Source organism: Atractosteus spatula, chromosome 7, assembly GCF_055471065.1.
Source record: "Atractosteus spatula isolate fAtrSpa1 chromosome 7, fAtrSpa1.hap1, whole genome shotgun sequence".
NCBI classification, from domain to species: domain Eukaryota; kingdom Metazoa; phylum Chordata; class Actinopteri; order Semionotiformes; family Lepisosteidae; genus Atractosteus; species Atractosteus spatula.
The window spans coordinates 46,419,510-46,437,199 of NC_142712.1; the positions used below are offsets into that span (position 1 = coordinate 46,419,510).

The 17,690-nt window shown below is 40.3% G+C and overlaps 1 protein-coding gene across 2 annotated transcripts in view; it reads left to right on the forward strand.

Annotated features, from left to right (window-relative positions):
* Positions 1-17,690, forward strand: part of atp8b4 (ATPase phospholipid transporting 8B4) — a 42,255-nt gene that overhangs the window by 19,658 nt on the left and 4,907 nt on the right. Inside the window, exons 16-27 of one of the 2 annotated variants that reach the window (XM_088921176.1) lie at positions 355-470; positions 1,548-1,712; positions 2,323-2,434; positions 4,122-4,227; positions 6,058-6,205; positions 7,472-7,655; positions 8,771-8,994; positions 9,315-9,398; positions 9,684-9,929; positions 10,863-11,001; positions 12,292-12,422; positions 14,005-14,154. In XM_088921176.1, the coding sequence (XP_088777302.1) occupies positions 355-470; positions 1,548-1,712; positions 2,323-2,434; positions 4,122-4,227; positions 6,058-6,205; positions 7,472-7,655; positions 8,771-8,994; positions 9,315-9,398; positions 9,684-9,929; positions 10,863-11,001; positions 12,292-12,422; positions 14,005-14,154 (1,805 nt within the window). Of the gene's footprint in view, positions 1-354; positions 471-1,547; positions 1,713-2,322; positions 2,435-4,121; positions 4,228-6,057; positions 6,206-7,471; positions 7,656-8,770; positions 8,995-9,314; positions 9,399-9,683; positions 9,930-10,862; positions 11,002-12,291; positions 12,423-14,004; positions 16,926-17,690 lie in introns of those variants that run through there. The other variant, XM_088921175.1, reaches the window with a different exon arrangement.

Sequence of the window (17,690 nt, forward strand, 5' to 3'; positions counted from 1 at the left end):
TTACTGTGTACATTTTACTATTATTGTAGTTTGAAATACATTCATCAATGCTGGTTATTTTTAACCTGGAAATATAAAAATAGCATTGCAGTTCCCCTTTAAACTGTTCAACACAAAGCGCAGGGCAAAAGTGGAATTTAAAACTGAGGCACTTTTTTACACAAAGAGTTCTGGGAGTCTGGAACAGGCTTCTTAGTCATGTTTTCAAAGCTAATACCCTGGCTTCTTTCAAGATCAGGCTAGATGAGATCTTCATCATCGATTACCAACCAAATGAGCTTGATTGAGAGGCCTCTTGTTCTTAACCTTTACTGTATGTTCCTGTATTCTGAAGCATATGTCTCCTGTTTTCAGTGAAAAATCCGAAGGGCCAGATAAGGCTGTACTCCAAGGGAGCTGACACAATTCTGTTTGACAGGCTTGACCCCTCCAATGAGGAGCTCATGTACACTACCTCCGAGCACCTGAATGTAGGTCATTAATGATATTCTGCTCCTGTTCCACTCTCTTGCACGTAAACAAATATAATTACCACTTTAGATGCAAACACAATGCGCAGAGCTGTTTTTTACAATGTGTGGTCGATGTTATAAATTAAATTTACTGTGTAACAGAATTACAAAACATTTATTTTTATTGTGTATGCAACGTGATTACATTACTTGTAAGTCATGAGTCTGTGTTGACTTTTGGCATTAATTTGAATGCTTTCCCCCTGGAAGTTCCTCTCCTGGGAATCTAGGTTGTTCACATTGAGTTTTTTATTGATCTGTGTTAATCTTGCACATGCCAGATAAAGAAAAACTTGTTGACTGAGCCTTTTTTAATGAGATGTAATAAAATGAGATGTGTTTTCACACTTTAAACTGATTTTTTTTGAGTTCCCTGCCAACACATCATACATAATGAACAGAATGAAAATGCGCCCGAGCTAATGCTGATTCATAAAGTGTTGATTATTATACCGGCAGGTAATCCATCACTCCCTATTCTGTCTGGTCACTGGCATCATTAAAAATCAGATTTCATGCACACCAATCTGCCAGAACGCATTCATTTCTGTCACTACTATATGTGCCTTTTCTTAAGGTGACGAAATGGCGTTGATGGTTTTTGAATTTCTGGAAATGAAAAATTCGCTGGAACCACAGTAGCCTAAATAAATGATTGAAGTGTGCACTTTTACTTAGAGATTAGGAGGAACATTGGACAAGGAATACTAATTTTAAAGAGAATAGATACAGTACCCAAGAAAGACCTTGAAATGTTTCTTTTTTAGAACTTTTCTTCACACTCACCCAGTGTGCAAATGTTCTTGCTTTGTCAAATTCATATTTCCTAGAGTTTTAAAATACATTTACTAAAGAAATTTGTCCCTATAAGTGAATTTTTCATGTTCCACACACTCGTATTTGGTTCCTCTAGAGCAGAGCTACTGTTTGCTTCATGCCACTGTGGATGCCCTGTGAAATAGCTGGATGGGGTTGGCAGGGAGATACATACAGTAACTGCTTCACTGCTTGATTAGATCTTTGTGGTTTTCTTAGGAGTTTGCCGGAGAAGGGCTGAGAACATTGGCTCTGGCATACAAAGATCTCGACGAAGACTACTTTGAGGGGTGGTTAAAGAAGTTACATTTCGCCAGCACCTCCCTGGAGAACAGAGAGGACTGCCTGGCTGAGCTGTATGAAGAAATAGAGCAGGACATGATGGTAGAGTCTGAGAGCTGCTGCAAGCTGAGGTCTCTTTAGACAGTTCTCTCCAGTCCTTTGTTCTGCTTGATTATCAGAAACCTCTTTTTTGATAACAGCTGGCTGTAAAAACTGTAGCACCCAAATAGATGAGAGTATGGGCTCAACTATCAGTTACAAATTGCTAATGCAGGACCCTGATGTCGGCTTTTTGTCTGCTGGTGGCCTCTTCCTGCTGCCTTTTGGAAGCCTGCCATTGGTTACTGTGTGTGTAATTTTTGATTGTGTTCTGATTTAATCCAGGCCCTAGTTTTACAAACAACAAAGGCCAGTTTTAGACTAGTTAAAATAAAATGTGCCCAATATATTCTCTATTATCATCTCCATTCTTCCTCTTTTCCATGTGCACTCCTTGTGATAAATGCCTTTATAGATCTCACCTCAAGAGTGTACTTCAGCATGATTAGAATCCTGCCTAAGATGTTTTTCCTCTCTTGTTTGACTTTAATAAATGTTTCCTGGGGAGAGGAGTAGGTGTACCCTCTGCCACTCTCTGTGCTTTGCCGTGCCTGAGTGCCTGCATCCTTTTCTTCAGGGAGAGTCCATTAATATCAGACGTGTCTTTCTCAAGTTGCTAGGTGCCACAGCAATAGAAGACAAATTACAGGAAGGAGTTGCCGCGACCATCGCTTGTTTAACTCTTTCCAACATTAAGATCTGGGTCCTTACAGGAGACAAGCTAGGTAATTGCCAGCCAACAACTGATCCTTCCTTACCTATCTTGTAAATCTCATCAGTTTTTTTTTTTGTCTGCTTACCAAGCTGTGTTGTTAATCATGGTTTGCTGGACTTTGATGAAATTCCTCAGTTTTTCTCTGCTCATAATTAGCCTGTGTGGTTTTTAGGAGCAATTATTTTTAGTAGTACTAATATTACTCTAGGAATCAGAGAGGCCGGCCTTTGTTCCAGCTGTTTATTATGCTGACACCTTTATCTGTGGCAGTGGTGGGCTGAATTTTCCTTGAGATGTTTAAAAGGCTTGGGGCTCTGTGTCTCAGGATTTGCCTGCTTGAACTTTGGGATGCTGACAGATACAGTAGAGGGCTATTGTAAAAGTTCAATCAGTAATGAAAAAGAACCTGAAAATGCCCTGTGTCCCTTTAAGATTGTTTGTTTCAAAAGTAGAATGAATAGTCTGGTCATCTAACAAATTATAAATTTGATATACTGTAAGTGTCATTTGACTGACTTGATACCAAACCAATCTTGCTTTTATCAACTTTAACATATTCAGTGTTCAGTATTTTAAAATAACAGCTTGCCTTTTGAAAATAAATAATGAAATATATATATTAGAATGATTTATTGTTGTTGTTTTATTAAATAACGTATTTGTTGTTTTCCACTTAACCAGTAGAGCAATTGAATGTAATCTATCTAATGTGTCCTGACTTTCGGTTTGCAAACCAATGTTGTGTGAATAAGCATGTCCTTATTGACCTCCTGTTGTTAAGAAACAATAAAGTTGTAAATGTGTGATGCTGAATTATTCAGAGGGCTCAATTTAAATTACATTGGCTTTGCTCTTTATTGGATGACCTGGGTTCTGCTAAAGGCCAACACTGAATTTACACAGACCAGTAAATATGCAGTAATTTGATATAATGTACAGAATGTAACACAGTGATCTCGAGGAAAACTGGTTTTGCATCAGTGCAGCTGTTCTAAAAAGTATTTTGTGTCAAAGATTGAAGTTGAAGGTAGTAATCTGAAGTAACAGGAATTACTACATCTGAGTACTACATCTGAATTGCACTGATAGGCGGTGTTTGGGATATTACATAGGTCATAGCATAAAATACCCCAGCTATTGGACTAATCATATTTGAATAAAAGCAAACTTACATTAGACAGATAGATGAATGCAGCTCATCTGTTAACACCGATGAGGAATCTCTTAGAATTATGCATCATAACCTAAGCATTTGCATCACAATCTGTTACAGTATATGAGCATTTTTGCCTTAAGTACACACAATATGTGTAATGCTTCCTTCCGCACTTGCTGGTCCACTCCTTAGCAGGCAGATAACTAAGACATAACAGATGAGTAACACCTAATACCCAAGGACAGTGCAAAGATAACTGCACCTCTATTTGAATGAGCAATGCGTGGTCAGTCTTAGTGCATGCATCAACAGAACAGTTTAAATATTCTACTAATCCAATGACACAACACAAACAATAGCTTACAGTGGTTTTTTAACAGACAAAGGTTTACCATCAAAGACCTGGTTTTGTCATGAGTGATTGGCAGGTGGATTGGAGTGTAGGATTTTTTCTTGGCCTTAAGCAGCTGCTCTTTTTATTCTGTTTATATTTCAAGAAACCAAAAATCTGAATCCAGCTATTGCTATTGTTTTTATCCAGAGACAGCGATGAACATAGGCTACTCCTGTAACATGCTGAGAGATGACATGAGTGAGGTGTTCATTGTGTCTGGGCACACGGCCCTGGAGGTGCAGCAGGAACTCAGGTAGGAACAGCTGTGTGTGTGGTGTGCTGTGCAAAGACACCTTTAAAGGAAGCTTAATGATAACTCTAACAGTAGTAGCAATACCACTGTAGACGTTCTACTGTCAGTAATTCAAGCTTAGATACTAAGTGTTTGCACAGGGTTTCTCGTAGGTGTGAGAACGCTGATCTGAGCTGCTGTCTGAAATGTAGCAGCTGGATATGTATTCCCAGGATATTTCCCACATTGAGATCCCACACTTTCAGAACTTGCCCAGTTGTTCAATGCCTGTGATCCAGACTCTGGGCCCTGCTGCACCAGTTACAGCAGAGTTGTTTCTGCTGTTAATGGCTGCATGTTCTCACATGTCTGTTTTCTAAGTACTGGAATTGTTATGAGGCGCTATGGTGGTGTAGTGGTTAGCATTGCTATCTCACAGCAATGGGGCCCTGGGTTCAGTTCCTGGGGTGCTGTCTGGGTGGAGTTTGTGTGTTCTCCCTACATTCACATGGGTTGCCTTCCACAATCCAAAGACGTACTGGTAGGTCAACTGACTTCTGGGAAAATCGGCCTTGATGTGAGTGTGTGTGTGCCTGGCTGGGTCTGTGGCCTGTGATGGCCCTGCGTCCCATCCAGGCTGTACCCTGCCTTGTGCCTGTTGTTTGCCAGGATAAGCTCCGGCTAACTTACGATCCTAAATTGGAAGAAGTGGTTAGAAAAAGGATGGATGGATTTGTTATGGATTATGTTTCTCTTTTATGAGAGGCTCAGAAGGTATTTAATTAAAAAAAATACAAATTTAAATGTTAATGTATGATTAATGATTTTCAGGCAGCCTCTACAATAGTCTTGTTAGACTGTACTGGTTCCAATACCCTTGTTACGTTTTTCTTGCTTTTCTGTGTATTTTGGTACTTGAATGTCTTTTAATGTTGATTTGGGATTTTTCTAGGTGGGATTTGAGGTTTTTAAATTTAATTTCCTTCCTTTTTACCCTTAAATTTTAAGCTTGCATACAATATTTTACGCCAGCGTGCCAGAACAAAGGCAACAGTTAATGTGTTTAATTATCAGGAGCACAAAGCAAGTAAAAATATATCCATGTCAATACCAGACTAACATCTCATTAAAACAAAACACAAAATTCAATAATACTGTTCCCATTTCCAGGTCTGGTTGCAGCGATTAACAACCTCACACTTTAATGAAGCCAACTTAAATCTAACACTTCCCCTCCTGACTAATTGTGATAATTAACAACCCTCAGGGCTTTTCATCCCTCTTGCTGTATTGTGGTTTACTAGCACTGTCCAAATGTAAATGCAGGTTTTTACAACAGGTCGTGTAGGACATACATCATCGTATCAGCTGGATTTGTGTGCTGGTCAGGGGAACAGTATGGGCTGCACTGAGGAATTCAGGGCTGTACTAGCATGCCTTGTGGTTTATGAGCTCGTTAACCCAGGGAACCCAGGGAACTGAGTCCCAACAAATCAATTAATTCAGCTGGAAAACGGATCACAGTAAACTGAAACTAATAAATACAAATATACAACTGAAGGCCCGGTGTATAAGTAATTTTGCTTATGCTTGTTCCAGATCATTGTGCTTAAGATCCCCCAAACAAAAGCAGAATGTTTCAGGTAGATTTATAGAAAGGTTGCAAATTGGGTTGATTTATTTATCACAATCCTAAACAGAGTAATCACCCCAGTAGAATCCACTGTCAAGTTCAGAAGTGATGAATGATGAAAATAACATGAGTGATAGATATCCATCTTCTTGTTTTACTGGTTTACATCCAACAAACAAAGCAAATTCTATCAAAAAAATGTTTCTTTTGTGTTTAAGGAATGTTAAAGAGCGGATTCTGGGGCCAAGTAGGGATATTGGGAATGGTCATACCAACCTGGAGAAAAAGGAAATGTTCAAGAACGACTCTGTTTTTGAAGAAACCATCACTTCCGAGTATGCATTGATCATCAATGGATACAGTTTGGTAAGACCTCTTACACATTTACTTTGAATAATAATTTTCCTTCATATCAGTATAAAAACTATTCTATTTTCGTATGTCAACATCATATGGGTGGCATGGTAACGCAGTTGCTAATATTGCTGCCTCGCAGTGCTGGGGCCCTGGGTCCAATTCTGGGCTTGCTATCTGTGTGGAGTGTGTGTTGAGTTTCCTCCCACAGCCCAAACACATACTGGTAAGTAAATTGGCTCCTGGGAAAGTTGGCCCTGGTGTGAGAGTGTGTGTGTTCGTATCTGTGTTTCTGCCCTGTAATGGACTGGCATCCCATCCAGGGTGTATCTTACCTTGTGCCCTTTGCTTGCCAGGATAGACTCCGGCTCCCTCATGACCCTGAATTGGCTAAAACAGTCAGAAAATGGATGGATGTCAGTATTATTGTTAATCTTAGCAATAGTAAGACTTTGAATATGATTAGTTCTGTGTATTATATGACTAGAATGTTGCTTGATTATGTTGTATGATGTGAAATTCTCCCTTAAATGTGTTGCAGGCTAAGTTCTTTTTCCTTGCTTTATTTGATACTCATACTGTAGGATTACTGCTGTTCTTCAGATCTGATAGGCCACCCAGCATATTTAGCATTCTGAATGTGGATTTAGCATTTACTGGCTGGATTGATTTTTTTTAAGCTGGGAGATGAAATAGCATAGAGTTTCTGAAAAAAAAAGTGCCTTGATAGGTAAAAACAATTAAATAGATTTCCTTAACCAATTAATCAATCAATCAATTTGTTAGTTGATTAATGAATTGGCTAGATAAAATATTGCATTGATAGTTTTCTTAACACACTACCCGAGGAGGATATTATTAGCCACATTTCTGTCATTTTGGAAACTTGAGCATCTCATTTTGTTGTGCAGTTATTTATTCCCATTCTTGTCTGCTGTGTCTTATCGAGCTCTTGATGAGAAGGGCTCCATTTGTGCTGCAGCGCAGGGAGCTCCCAGCTCTCCTCCGTGTTCATTAGAAGAATCCATCCTGGTAGAGTAATTGCTCTTGTTCCTGTGTGATACAGGGAGCGCCCCAGCGTCATTGTTCAGAACTGTACAGCAGGTGCCCGCAGGAGGTCCATTTTCTTTAATTGTTAATTACAGTTTTGACAAATAAAATGTAAACAGTGAACTTCATCAATAGGGTGTCAGGCTGCACAGCTGGAGTCTTCTGATTATGATCAGGCAGGGCCTCCTCACACCCCCCAGTGCGAACTGACAGCTCTGTGCTCGGCAGGCCCATGCCCTGGAGGCAGATCTGGAGCGCATGTTCCTGGACACGGCCTGCCTGTGCAAGGCGGTGATCTGCTGCCGCGTCACGCCTCTACAGAAGGCCCAGGTGGTGGAACTGGTGAAGAAATACAAGAGGGCCGTCACTTTAGCCATAGGGGATGGAGCCAATGACGTCAGCATGATTAAAAGTAAGTCACGAATGTAGACTTCCCCAAGACATCTCAAATCTCATTTTCAATTGCACTTCCAGCAGTGTGCAGAGGTCTGCACAGGTTTTTTTTTTACTACAGGAAAATTGCTTGTGCAGCAGCTTGAAAGAATTAGACTCACAGAGCACCATTGTGTTCCTGATCACACATGATTTCTCCTGAAGTCATTAATACAGTTAATCATAACTCATTTCAGTTAATGTTCGACACCAGACAAACAATATGTTTGCATATTATATTTAAAGCCACTGACAAGTAGTTAATATGAGTGGAAACGGCTTCCCACTGTGGGTGGTTTCAATGGCAACTCTTTCACCCAGGTGTTAATCAGAGCCTACACTTTTCCTGTTTTTGTTTAACAAGTGTGTGGACCCAAAGGGGCTGAGGTAGGTATTGGTGTCTTATTTTTTAGCACAGAGGCTTTTGTTTTATTTGAAAATGATACTGGATGTTTAAGAGTGAGGCCACAAAACAGAAGAAAAATGTAATGGCTTTCAAAGTAAGCAAGAGCAGAATGACCTAAAAATACCATCTGTATTGAACCAATAGAAATGAACTGAAGCTGAAGTCACATCTTTTAAAGAGGCAGCAGCCACACCTTCCTTCTGATGTAGTCAGCCACACCCTGTTACATTGCAAGAGAAAACTCAGTTTAGTTTGGATTGAGTTGCAGGATAACCTGAGCAGTGTGGCACGGTAGCGCAGTGGTTAGCATTGCTGCCTCACAGAACGGGGGCTGTGGGTTCAATTCTGAACCTGGGGTGCTATCTGTGTGGTGTTTGTATGTTCTCCCTCTGTTAATGTGGGTTTACTCTGGGTGTTCCAGTTGCCTCCCATAGTCCAAAAAATATTGGCAGGTTAATTGGCTTCTGGAAGAATTGGCCCTGCAGTGAACTTGCGTCCCATACAGTGTGTACCTTGCCTTGCGCCCTTTGCTTGCTGGGATAGGCTCTGCCTTCCCAGGACCCCTATATTGGAAGAAGCAGCTCTAAATTGCTTAGAAAATTGAGGATCGACGATCTGAGCATGACGAAGCATTCAAGTTTACTGGCAGCTGGAGCAAGGCTGAGCTCTGCTGTCCTTGCCCTTCACAGCAGCCCACATCGGTGTGGGCATCAGCGGGCAGGAGGGCATGCAGGCAGTGCTTGCCAGTGACTACTCCTTCGCCCAGTTCCGATACCTCCAGAGGCTGCTGCTGGTGCATGGCAGGTGGTCCTACTTCAGGATGTGCAACTTCCTCTGCTACTTCTTCTACAAGAACTTTGCCTTCACTCTTGTTCACTTCTGGTTTGGTTTTTTCTGTGGCTTTTCTGCACAGGTAAGTGAGCTTTTTGTCAGCTGTGCAGTAGAGTTAATTGAATAATTAGATGTACTTTTGTTTTATTATTAACTTTGAAGTCTTTCCTAAATCTGGGTGCCTCCCTGGCATTACCTTATCAGTACAGTCTATGAGAGAAAAAGAGTACTGCAAAGGCACATTATGTAGGGAGAGATCTGTAACTGTCAGACAAACATTGTGCTGTTGTGTTAAAATTTAATTTATTTTTAATTCATCACAAACTATAAAACTAGTTGTGCTTTGTTGTCACTGAATGATTCCACAGCAGGGTGACCTATTTTCTCTTCTTGCCCTCACAGACAGTTTACGATCAGTGGTTCATCACCCTGTTCAATATAGTGTATACCTCTCTGCCTGTTCTTGCAATGGGACTGTTTGACCAGGTAAGACTTGTTTGAAGTTGAAATTCACATGCAAGCCCCTTGTGCATTGGTTTCTGAGATATTAAAAATCTCATAATGTCTCATAAAATCTCATAAAATAAAAATGGAAGTCAACAGGTTCTTTCTGTACCTGTAACATAGAGGTATATAGAATTTGATCCTGTAACCTCCTGTCTTCTGAATTACATAAACTTCACAGCATTCTGTTGCATAATGTATAGTCTTCATTTTTTTCATTTAGAAATGGGCAGATAATACAGCTGTTGTAAACCTTTTTCTTTTTAGGACGTTAATGAACAAAGTAGCCTTGAGCACCCAAAGATGTACGAACCTGGGCAGTTCAATCTGCTCTTCAACAAGCGCAAGTTCTTCTTGTGCACCCTGCAGGGCATCTACACTTCCTTCGTGCTCTTCTTCGTCCCGTATGGAGCTTTTCTGGACACTGTGAGGGACGATGGCGCCCATATTTCTGACCAGCAGTCGTTTGCTGTGACCATTGCAACGTCATTAGTGATCGTCGTGAGTGTGCAGGTGAGGTCCAAATGAGGAAGCCGAGGATCATGAGCTGCCTGTATCGCATCAGACACTGCGGGTTCTGTTTGGCAGCACATGTGACACTACAGCTCATGCATTTCAGGCCATCTCGCAAGTTTTTAATTCACAGGATAGACCAGTATGCATAATGATTCTGTCTGTTCCTGGAAGCATCTGCTGCATCTGCTGCAAACTGTCAGATATTCTGTCAGGACTGAGCAACAGCAGGTATCTGCTCAGAGAGTGATAGTGAGGGTTAATAAGGTACAGTTCGGAGTTCAGACAGAGGAATAGCAGAGCCAGTGATAAAATCCCTATTTCACTTAATTGATGAAGCACAATAAAAGTGTTAACAGTCCAATATTGAAATCACACTATAAACTCGTGATTTTGCATATGCTGTACTGTATATATAAGAAATGAATGCCAGTCTTACAGAATTAAATCTCTCCAAGATAGTTATTGTACAGTGAAAAATACCAAACTGCTCCGTAATCAGCTCTTCTCAGACCACCACAGACACACAGCTAGGTTTGTATTTGTATTGCATGAAATAAACACAGTGCTAATGTTTGGCAATGTTTTTAATAAGTTTTAATAAATGTACAATTAACCAAACCTAGTAACAGGCCCAGCATTCGTATGAAATGCTTTGTATTTTATTCAAGCTGGGTTTAATGTAGTCTGTTAGATGGAGTTTGTCTTTCAGTATTTTTCATTAATATTCAGGAGAAGAATTTCTCAGAAATATTTTGTTTTTTTTTTAAAATATTAATGTCTCTTAAATTTTAGCTTGTTATTTTCCACACATTGTTCCAGTGAAACACACGTTGTGCGCCATCAGGTGGCTGAGTACATGAACTGCACGAGGTGATTATTTTTTAGAAGCGAGACAAGGCTTTGACAGTATAATATTTTTTCTGTTTGCAGATTGGGCTGGACACAAATTACTGGACAGCTGTGAATCACTTTTATATATGGGGCAGTGTGGCTGTTTACTTCGCCATTTTATTTGCTATGCACAGTGATGGCATTTTTGACATTTTCCCCAGCCATTTCCCTTTCATTGGTAAGACTGTATTGTTAAGATACTATATATTTTCCTCTCCACCATCTTTGACCTGCAACTATGCTAATGAGCAGTAAGTAAAAAGAACTGCATTGTGCACTGATTAACATACTAGGGATGTGCATTTTAGTCTGGAGGTCTTGTACTTACTCATTTTAGAAGCGTGAAGCATGCTGCACCTGGTAAATTAATTGTAGAGCTGTGTACTGAATATCATGCCCAAACCTGATATATCTGATAAACCTATAAAATTCATTTTTGCAAAATTCAGTTGTATAGTTATTGAGTTTTTCTTTTTTCCTCACATAAAAGGCTTGCTTTGCTTTAAAAAGCTACCTTTAGTTAAAATATGCTGTATAAATACATATCCAGTATGGTCTCAACATTTGCAAAGGTTTGGTGCATAGAACCAGAGATCCGTAAGTGACCAAATTCGCATATAACCCCAATACTGTTGGACAATGTACTACAGTATATATTATGTATGGTTAAAAGACATAAACTATCCTCCTTTACTGTATATGGTAAAGTACTAATGCCTTGACTTTATGTAAATTTTAACATTGATGAACTAAAAGAAACAACAATACACTTATAGTAATCAGTTCAAATAAACTACAGTACATGCATCCCTTCTGTGTGGCCAGCCCGCATTTTCTCTCTCTGCTCCATGATTAGCATGGTCCACTATAATGAAACAGGCAATAATTCCCCTGTCATTCAGCTTGTCATTCCCCACGCCTCCAACACAGAACTGGAAGAGTTCATTACAATACAAAAGCAAGAGTTTCCAAAAAATTGAAACCACAACGAATGAATGAAACCACATTGAGGTGCGGACACTGGGCAGTGGGTGCTTGGGCAGGTGGCAGGTGGCAGGGAGAGGCTCTCTCGCGAGCTAGATTCATCTCACCAACCTAGTCTGTTGCACCACTAATTTGAAAGTTGCGGTTAACAACCTTCAGCTTGGCTTCATCTGCTCTTCTGTTCTTTCATCCCAGACCCTGTCAGCCACGCCAAATAGCAAATAAGCAATTCTGCCAGTGTTAATTTGCAGATGTTGAGACCCTATTGTATAGTATTGTATATTGTATATTATTATAATTTAATTCTTTGTTTCTTAGATACATCCCAATAGTACTATGATTTTGCACTTTCAGAGAGGTGTCACTTTGAGGGTTGTTGTGTTTTTCATTCATTTTTGTGTTTTTTAATTCAGTTGTGTTGTTTTTGTAAGAGCTGTGCACTCCGGTCCTGTTCAAACGGGTTTGTTCTCTTGTGGGATTCCAGGGACGGCTCGGAACTCGCTGTCCCAGAAGAGCGTGTGGCTGGTCATTCTCCTCACTACCGTGGTGTGCGTCATGCCAGTGGTGGCAATACGGTTCCTGAGGGTGGATTTGTATCCCACGCTGACAGACAAGGTGCAGTTCTGAGTAGGAAACCTGCTGTTACAAGTCAATTTGTGATTCCTTTGTCTTTTTCTGTAGTTTAATATAGAAAATAGCAGTCATAACAAATGTCAACTTTTGATTCTCGGTTCTTGCCATGTGGGCCCCTGTGTCTGTTCAAGTAGTGAGCTGCGTCAGCATGCGTAGGCTGCAAAGGAACAAGTACAGGTTTATTGTGTGCTGAAAGAAAAAGAAAAAGAAAAGAGACACAACCTTTCAGCTGTGGAGCCTTCTTTAGGTGTGTCACTTTTCTTTTTCACTTTTCAGCACGGAATAAATCTTTTATCTGTTCCTTTGCAACCTTAATCACTTGTGCTGATTGGAGTCTGTGAGTGATCTGATTACTGATTCAGACTTTTTTTCTACACTAAATCATTTTCAAGAATCTAAGTTACTTTGCCTTGTTTCCAGCAGCTTCTGCACACAGAACTTTATGGAGTGTCTCAACTTGCTAAGTAAGAATGTAAGAATGTTTTCTCTAATTTCTGACTAAGCAACTCTTAATAGGTGATTGATTTGATCATGACCAGACACAGGTGGGAAAGACACCTTATGAGACTCTCCTAGTGTGAATCAATGTTTTTCCTTCTGCTCACGTCCAGTTGGTTCTGTTTCTGCTGGCGTACCTAAATGAGGACAGTCCTGAAACTCAAGAATTACCATGGGACTCATACCAATTACACATCTCGTGCAGATTTTTAAAGAGCTGAAAGCAAATCTAAAAAAAGGCCTCACAGATAGAAAATTGAAATAAAACAGCCTGTGATTAAGAACTTGGTTGGGGCAAAAACCAGCTGAGACTGGGGTACCACAGGACCCAGTTACAGTCACATACCCAGCACCTTCTTCAGCACTCTCAGCAGCACATTTTGTACTTGGATTTTTAGTCAAGAAGGCATTTATAAATATGCTTCTACAGCCTGTTTCGCTATAAAATTAAAAAAACATAATCTTGAGTATGTGCAAAAATAATGTATAACAATATCAGTTGACAGCACTTTTTTGATGTGGAAAATACAGAATACTCCTCCTAAGGCACGATGACTCAAAGTTGTGTTCCACGCAGCTCCAGTCATTAAATCGCATCTCATCACACTTCACAGCTACTGTTAAGGCTGCTAGGAGTTACGAGCAAAAAAACATTAAAGCAAGTTCAAACAAGCAGATCTTAATTAGCAACTTAGTGTGTCCGCTAATAACCCTGTCGTCACTTATTGTACATAGCAACCACGTTAGAAATACCACAAATGTGAGTAGCTTGTAGTCAGGATCTACAGCTTGCTTCATGCACACTCAGTTGAAGGTGTAGTGGCGCAGCTATTCCCTCTAGTTTTTGTGCAGTCTCCATTTACTCACAAAATATTTTTTGGCACCATTTTTGGTAGAAATGTTTATTTTTGGTAGTTTTTTTTTCCTGTAGCAAAACTACAGAGAGCTGCAGGCCGAGAAGCCCAGGATGGGAGAGGATGTCTCTGTGTCTCTGTGTACATCTGAGTACATTCCTTGCACATGACCTGTACCCGGGAATAAAGCTGACCCCCATCCCCCCTCACAGGTGCGCTACCTGCAGCAGGCCAGCAGGAGGCAGCGGCCCCGAGAGCACAACCTGAAGCGGGTCCGCAGGACCAGCTCCCGCCGCTCCGCCTACGCCTTCTCCCATCAGGAGGGCTACGGGGAGCTCATCACCTCGGGGAAGAACATGAAGGTGCCGAACCCGTTCTCCGCACATCCGGCCGGGAAGGTGCAGAGCAGCGCCAGTTGGATTGAGAGCTTGCTTAAGAAAAGAACTGACCCCTCGAGCAGCGCTGGCGCCGACAGGACGCCCCGACAGCAGCACCCCGAGTGACACATTGCACTGTGCGCCAGCACCCAGCAGCCTCTGACAGCACTGACTCTGCGCAGAATTATCTTGACTGAGCCCTAGCTGTCCAATGCAACCTCTGTGGAAGAAGAGGCCCTATAAGATATATCAGCAGGTGTTTCGAAATGCATGCATTTTCCATGTGGTGATAAAGAGCTCTAGCAGCCCAAAAAGACCAGCATGCTTCCCTCCAGCCCTGGCTCTGCGGTTCTGCAGGTTGGGAAGAGCATTTAAATCCACAGTGGGCAGCAGTGCCTGCTGCTGACGTCAATAATTCAATCTGTAATGTGAGAGATCTAGTGAAAGAAAACAGGACAGTGTAGTCCAACATATTTTACTCATGCAAATTCAGAACAGAATGTACACTAATGTTTCCTTTTAAGATACTGCAGTTCCATCATTAGACAGGACAATAATTCAAAATGCTGAATACTTAAAGTTTTTTTTTCTTTCTGAATTCGGTTCAGCCATACTCGCTGTTGCACTCGGCCACTTCAATAAATACTGCAGAGGCCTGAACCTGTCCTTACAAAAGAGAACAGTCGCCTACATCAGGACTGTTAATCTGAAATATGCACAGGATGGCTGCCTTCTACTGGGTACTTTCACAGAGCCCTTTGTACCGCCTGCAGTCAAGGCATCGATCCTGTTCTGCGATCCTGCATGGAGATTCAGTACACTCAAATTAGCGCTGTTTGGCAAGGTTTTAGGTACAGTATGTGGCTGATGTAGCATTCATTGCATTCTCCCCTCCTAGTACAAACTACGTACTGTGCTGGACTCCCGGGTGTATATCCGAATAGATACCTTGCTCAAGGAAGAGCACCCAGGCCCTCAGGATATCAGCTAGGCTGAAAAGACCCAACTTGTCTGGGGAATTTGTAGGCCCATGACTTAAACCAAAGTCAGACTGCTTTGCCAACATGGTTTGGTGTGCCACTGCAGGTGTGAGTTCTCCATGCTGCAGACAGTGCATGTGTGCACTTGGAGACTAACCTGTCCTCTGAGTAATTCGAGGCTATATCTTGTCAACTAATGATAGCAGACGTCATCGCAGTGATTTCCTGACTGCTCGTTTGTCCACTTTGTGTGGCTGCGGTACGAGCAGGAGAGCGGTTCCTGCAACCAGATAGGTGCAGTTCTGCAGTGCAGTTTTTCCGTTGAGCCACCTAGACTCCCCAGGCTCACTTTTTTTCTGCTTGAGAAACAGTGCACTTTTTTTTTTCCTTCTGCAAATTTTAAATAATGCTAAGATTGATCCAACCCCACCAAATGCTACAGTTCATATCGAATGTCAAAATACTGAATGCTTGAAGATTTTGTTTTTATTACAAAATATTGTGACTTACAGTATATTGAGGGTAAACGATATCATGATACACTTGATTGTGACTAATGTTGCAGACAGAGATGTGAATGACTTGATTTTAATTTAAGATGCTGCAGAATTTTAAAACAATGCAAATAGGTACTATAGTATGTAAAGGCAGAAGTTTCATTAACATTCTTCAAATATATTGTTTCAGAATTGCTCAAACACTAGTAGACCACAGCTTGTGGACACACTGTTAGCAGTTTTTCCGCACAGCTGCTTATACAGCAGCACGAGGTTCTACCATGTGTATCTTCCTATGCACAGTCTATTTTTTGTCTGCACTTGTTTCTTAATCAAATGCTTGTAATTTTTTTAAAAGCCAAAAGCAAAGTACAACTCATGCATGTTTCCAGTGTGAGCCATGCAGAGTTATTCATATTTAATTTGCACATTTACGATGTCACCATCTGCCAGACAAAAACAAAATATTCTAGAATGCACAGGTTAGTTCTATTTTGAATATATACAGTATATTTAATTTTAAAAACATTTTTGCTTAAAGACTGAACCCATTTCTATGTCTCTTTTTGAAGGGATAATTTGTGCCTTTTTAGTTTTCTTTCAAAAGAAAAAAATCCATATTTATCTTTGAAACACACTTGAGAGACAGTGTCGTGTCTTGCATTCTGCATATTTGTGTATCATATTCCTGTACTGTACATGTTTGAAATGTGTTCTCAGTCACAGATATTGTCTATTACTTTTAAGATTTAGGGATTGCTATGTACACATTCTTGACCATATATGCCTAATATGCATTACCTCATGGAGTACATTTCACATTTGTAAGAGATGAAAATGTAGTTTGTTTTTTATACACTCTTCATGAGATTTTTTAAAGATGTAAACTGTTTGTAAATATTCAAAACAAACTTTTACAAGCCACATGTTGGCTACTATTATTATATTTAAGGAATGTGCAAAAATGTAATTTTCTATACATTACTGTACACAAAAACAGCTCTCAATGTTTTTTTTCTGTATTCTGCTGAATGGAACCTCCTGACTGTATACAGATGCATGGGTTTTGATACATACGTTACTCTTCTTTTTTTATACACCTTGAGGAATGATGTGTAAATAATTGTCCTTAAGTTATTTGACATATATACAGTTTTACAAAAATATATTGTTTACAGATTATAACAATGTCGACCTTTTATGCTTCCCGTTAATACTGTACTTGTTGTGCTCTCCCCTCCCCCCCAAAAAAAACATTTCTCACCATTAAGGGTTTTGCAGACTGAAATGAAACGTCAGACCACGACTACTGTTTTGTTTGCAACGAAAAATGGAAATAAATACCAGAGCTCCTGTAAGATCCCTTGATCGTTGTTCCCGTCTGAGCTCTCAGCTACACAGTTGGTGTAATTATTTAATTGTATAATTATGATAGATCTACCCTAAGCCGGCTCTGAGATGTTGCAAGTACTTCCAACTTCCTTTAATAAAGTGAACAGAACATAATGGTACAAACGCAAGGAAGCCATTAGTTTGGGAAATATTATGAGTAATGACTTGTAAAGAAAACCTCATCTTAACCTTAATACCTGAACATGAATCGTATATATGTAAATATGTATTACTTATCCGTAAACTCCCCGGATAGGAACTGAGATTGAGAAGCCTGGGACTGAGAAATAGTGGATTATTGAGAGTTGGAAGACAGCGATGGTGAAATTTCATTCGGGCTTTTTTGAAAGGAAACGCATTTGCTTCGTGGTTGACTTGTGTTTCTTATCATTATTAACGTCGTCGTCATCTTATATGTCAAGGGGAAGAATTTTAAAGTGTTCGGTTTCAATATTTAATAATAAAAGAAATGCACGTAACGAGTCGCTGTAGGTCCCGAAGTTACCAGGAGATGGCGATGGGGATCTTCTGTGAGTACGCGCGAAACCCGGACTGGGCCGTTGATGTTGAGCTGCGCACAAAATATCACAATAATACTTCTTTTTTAACCTGTTTAGATATTGTTTATTATAATGAGTTAAATTGTCCAAAG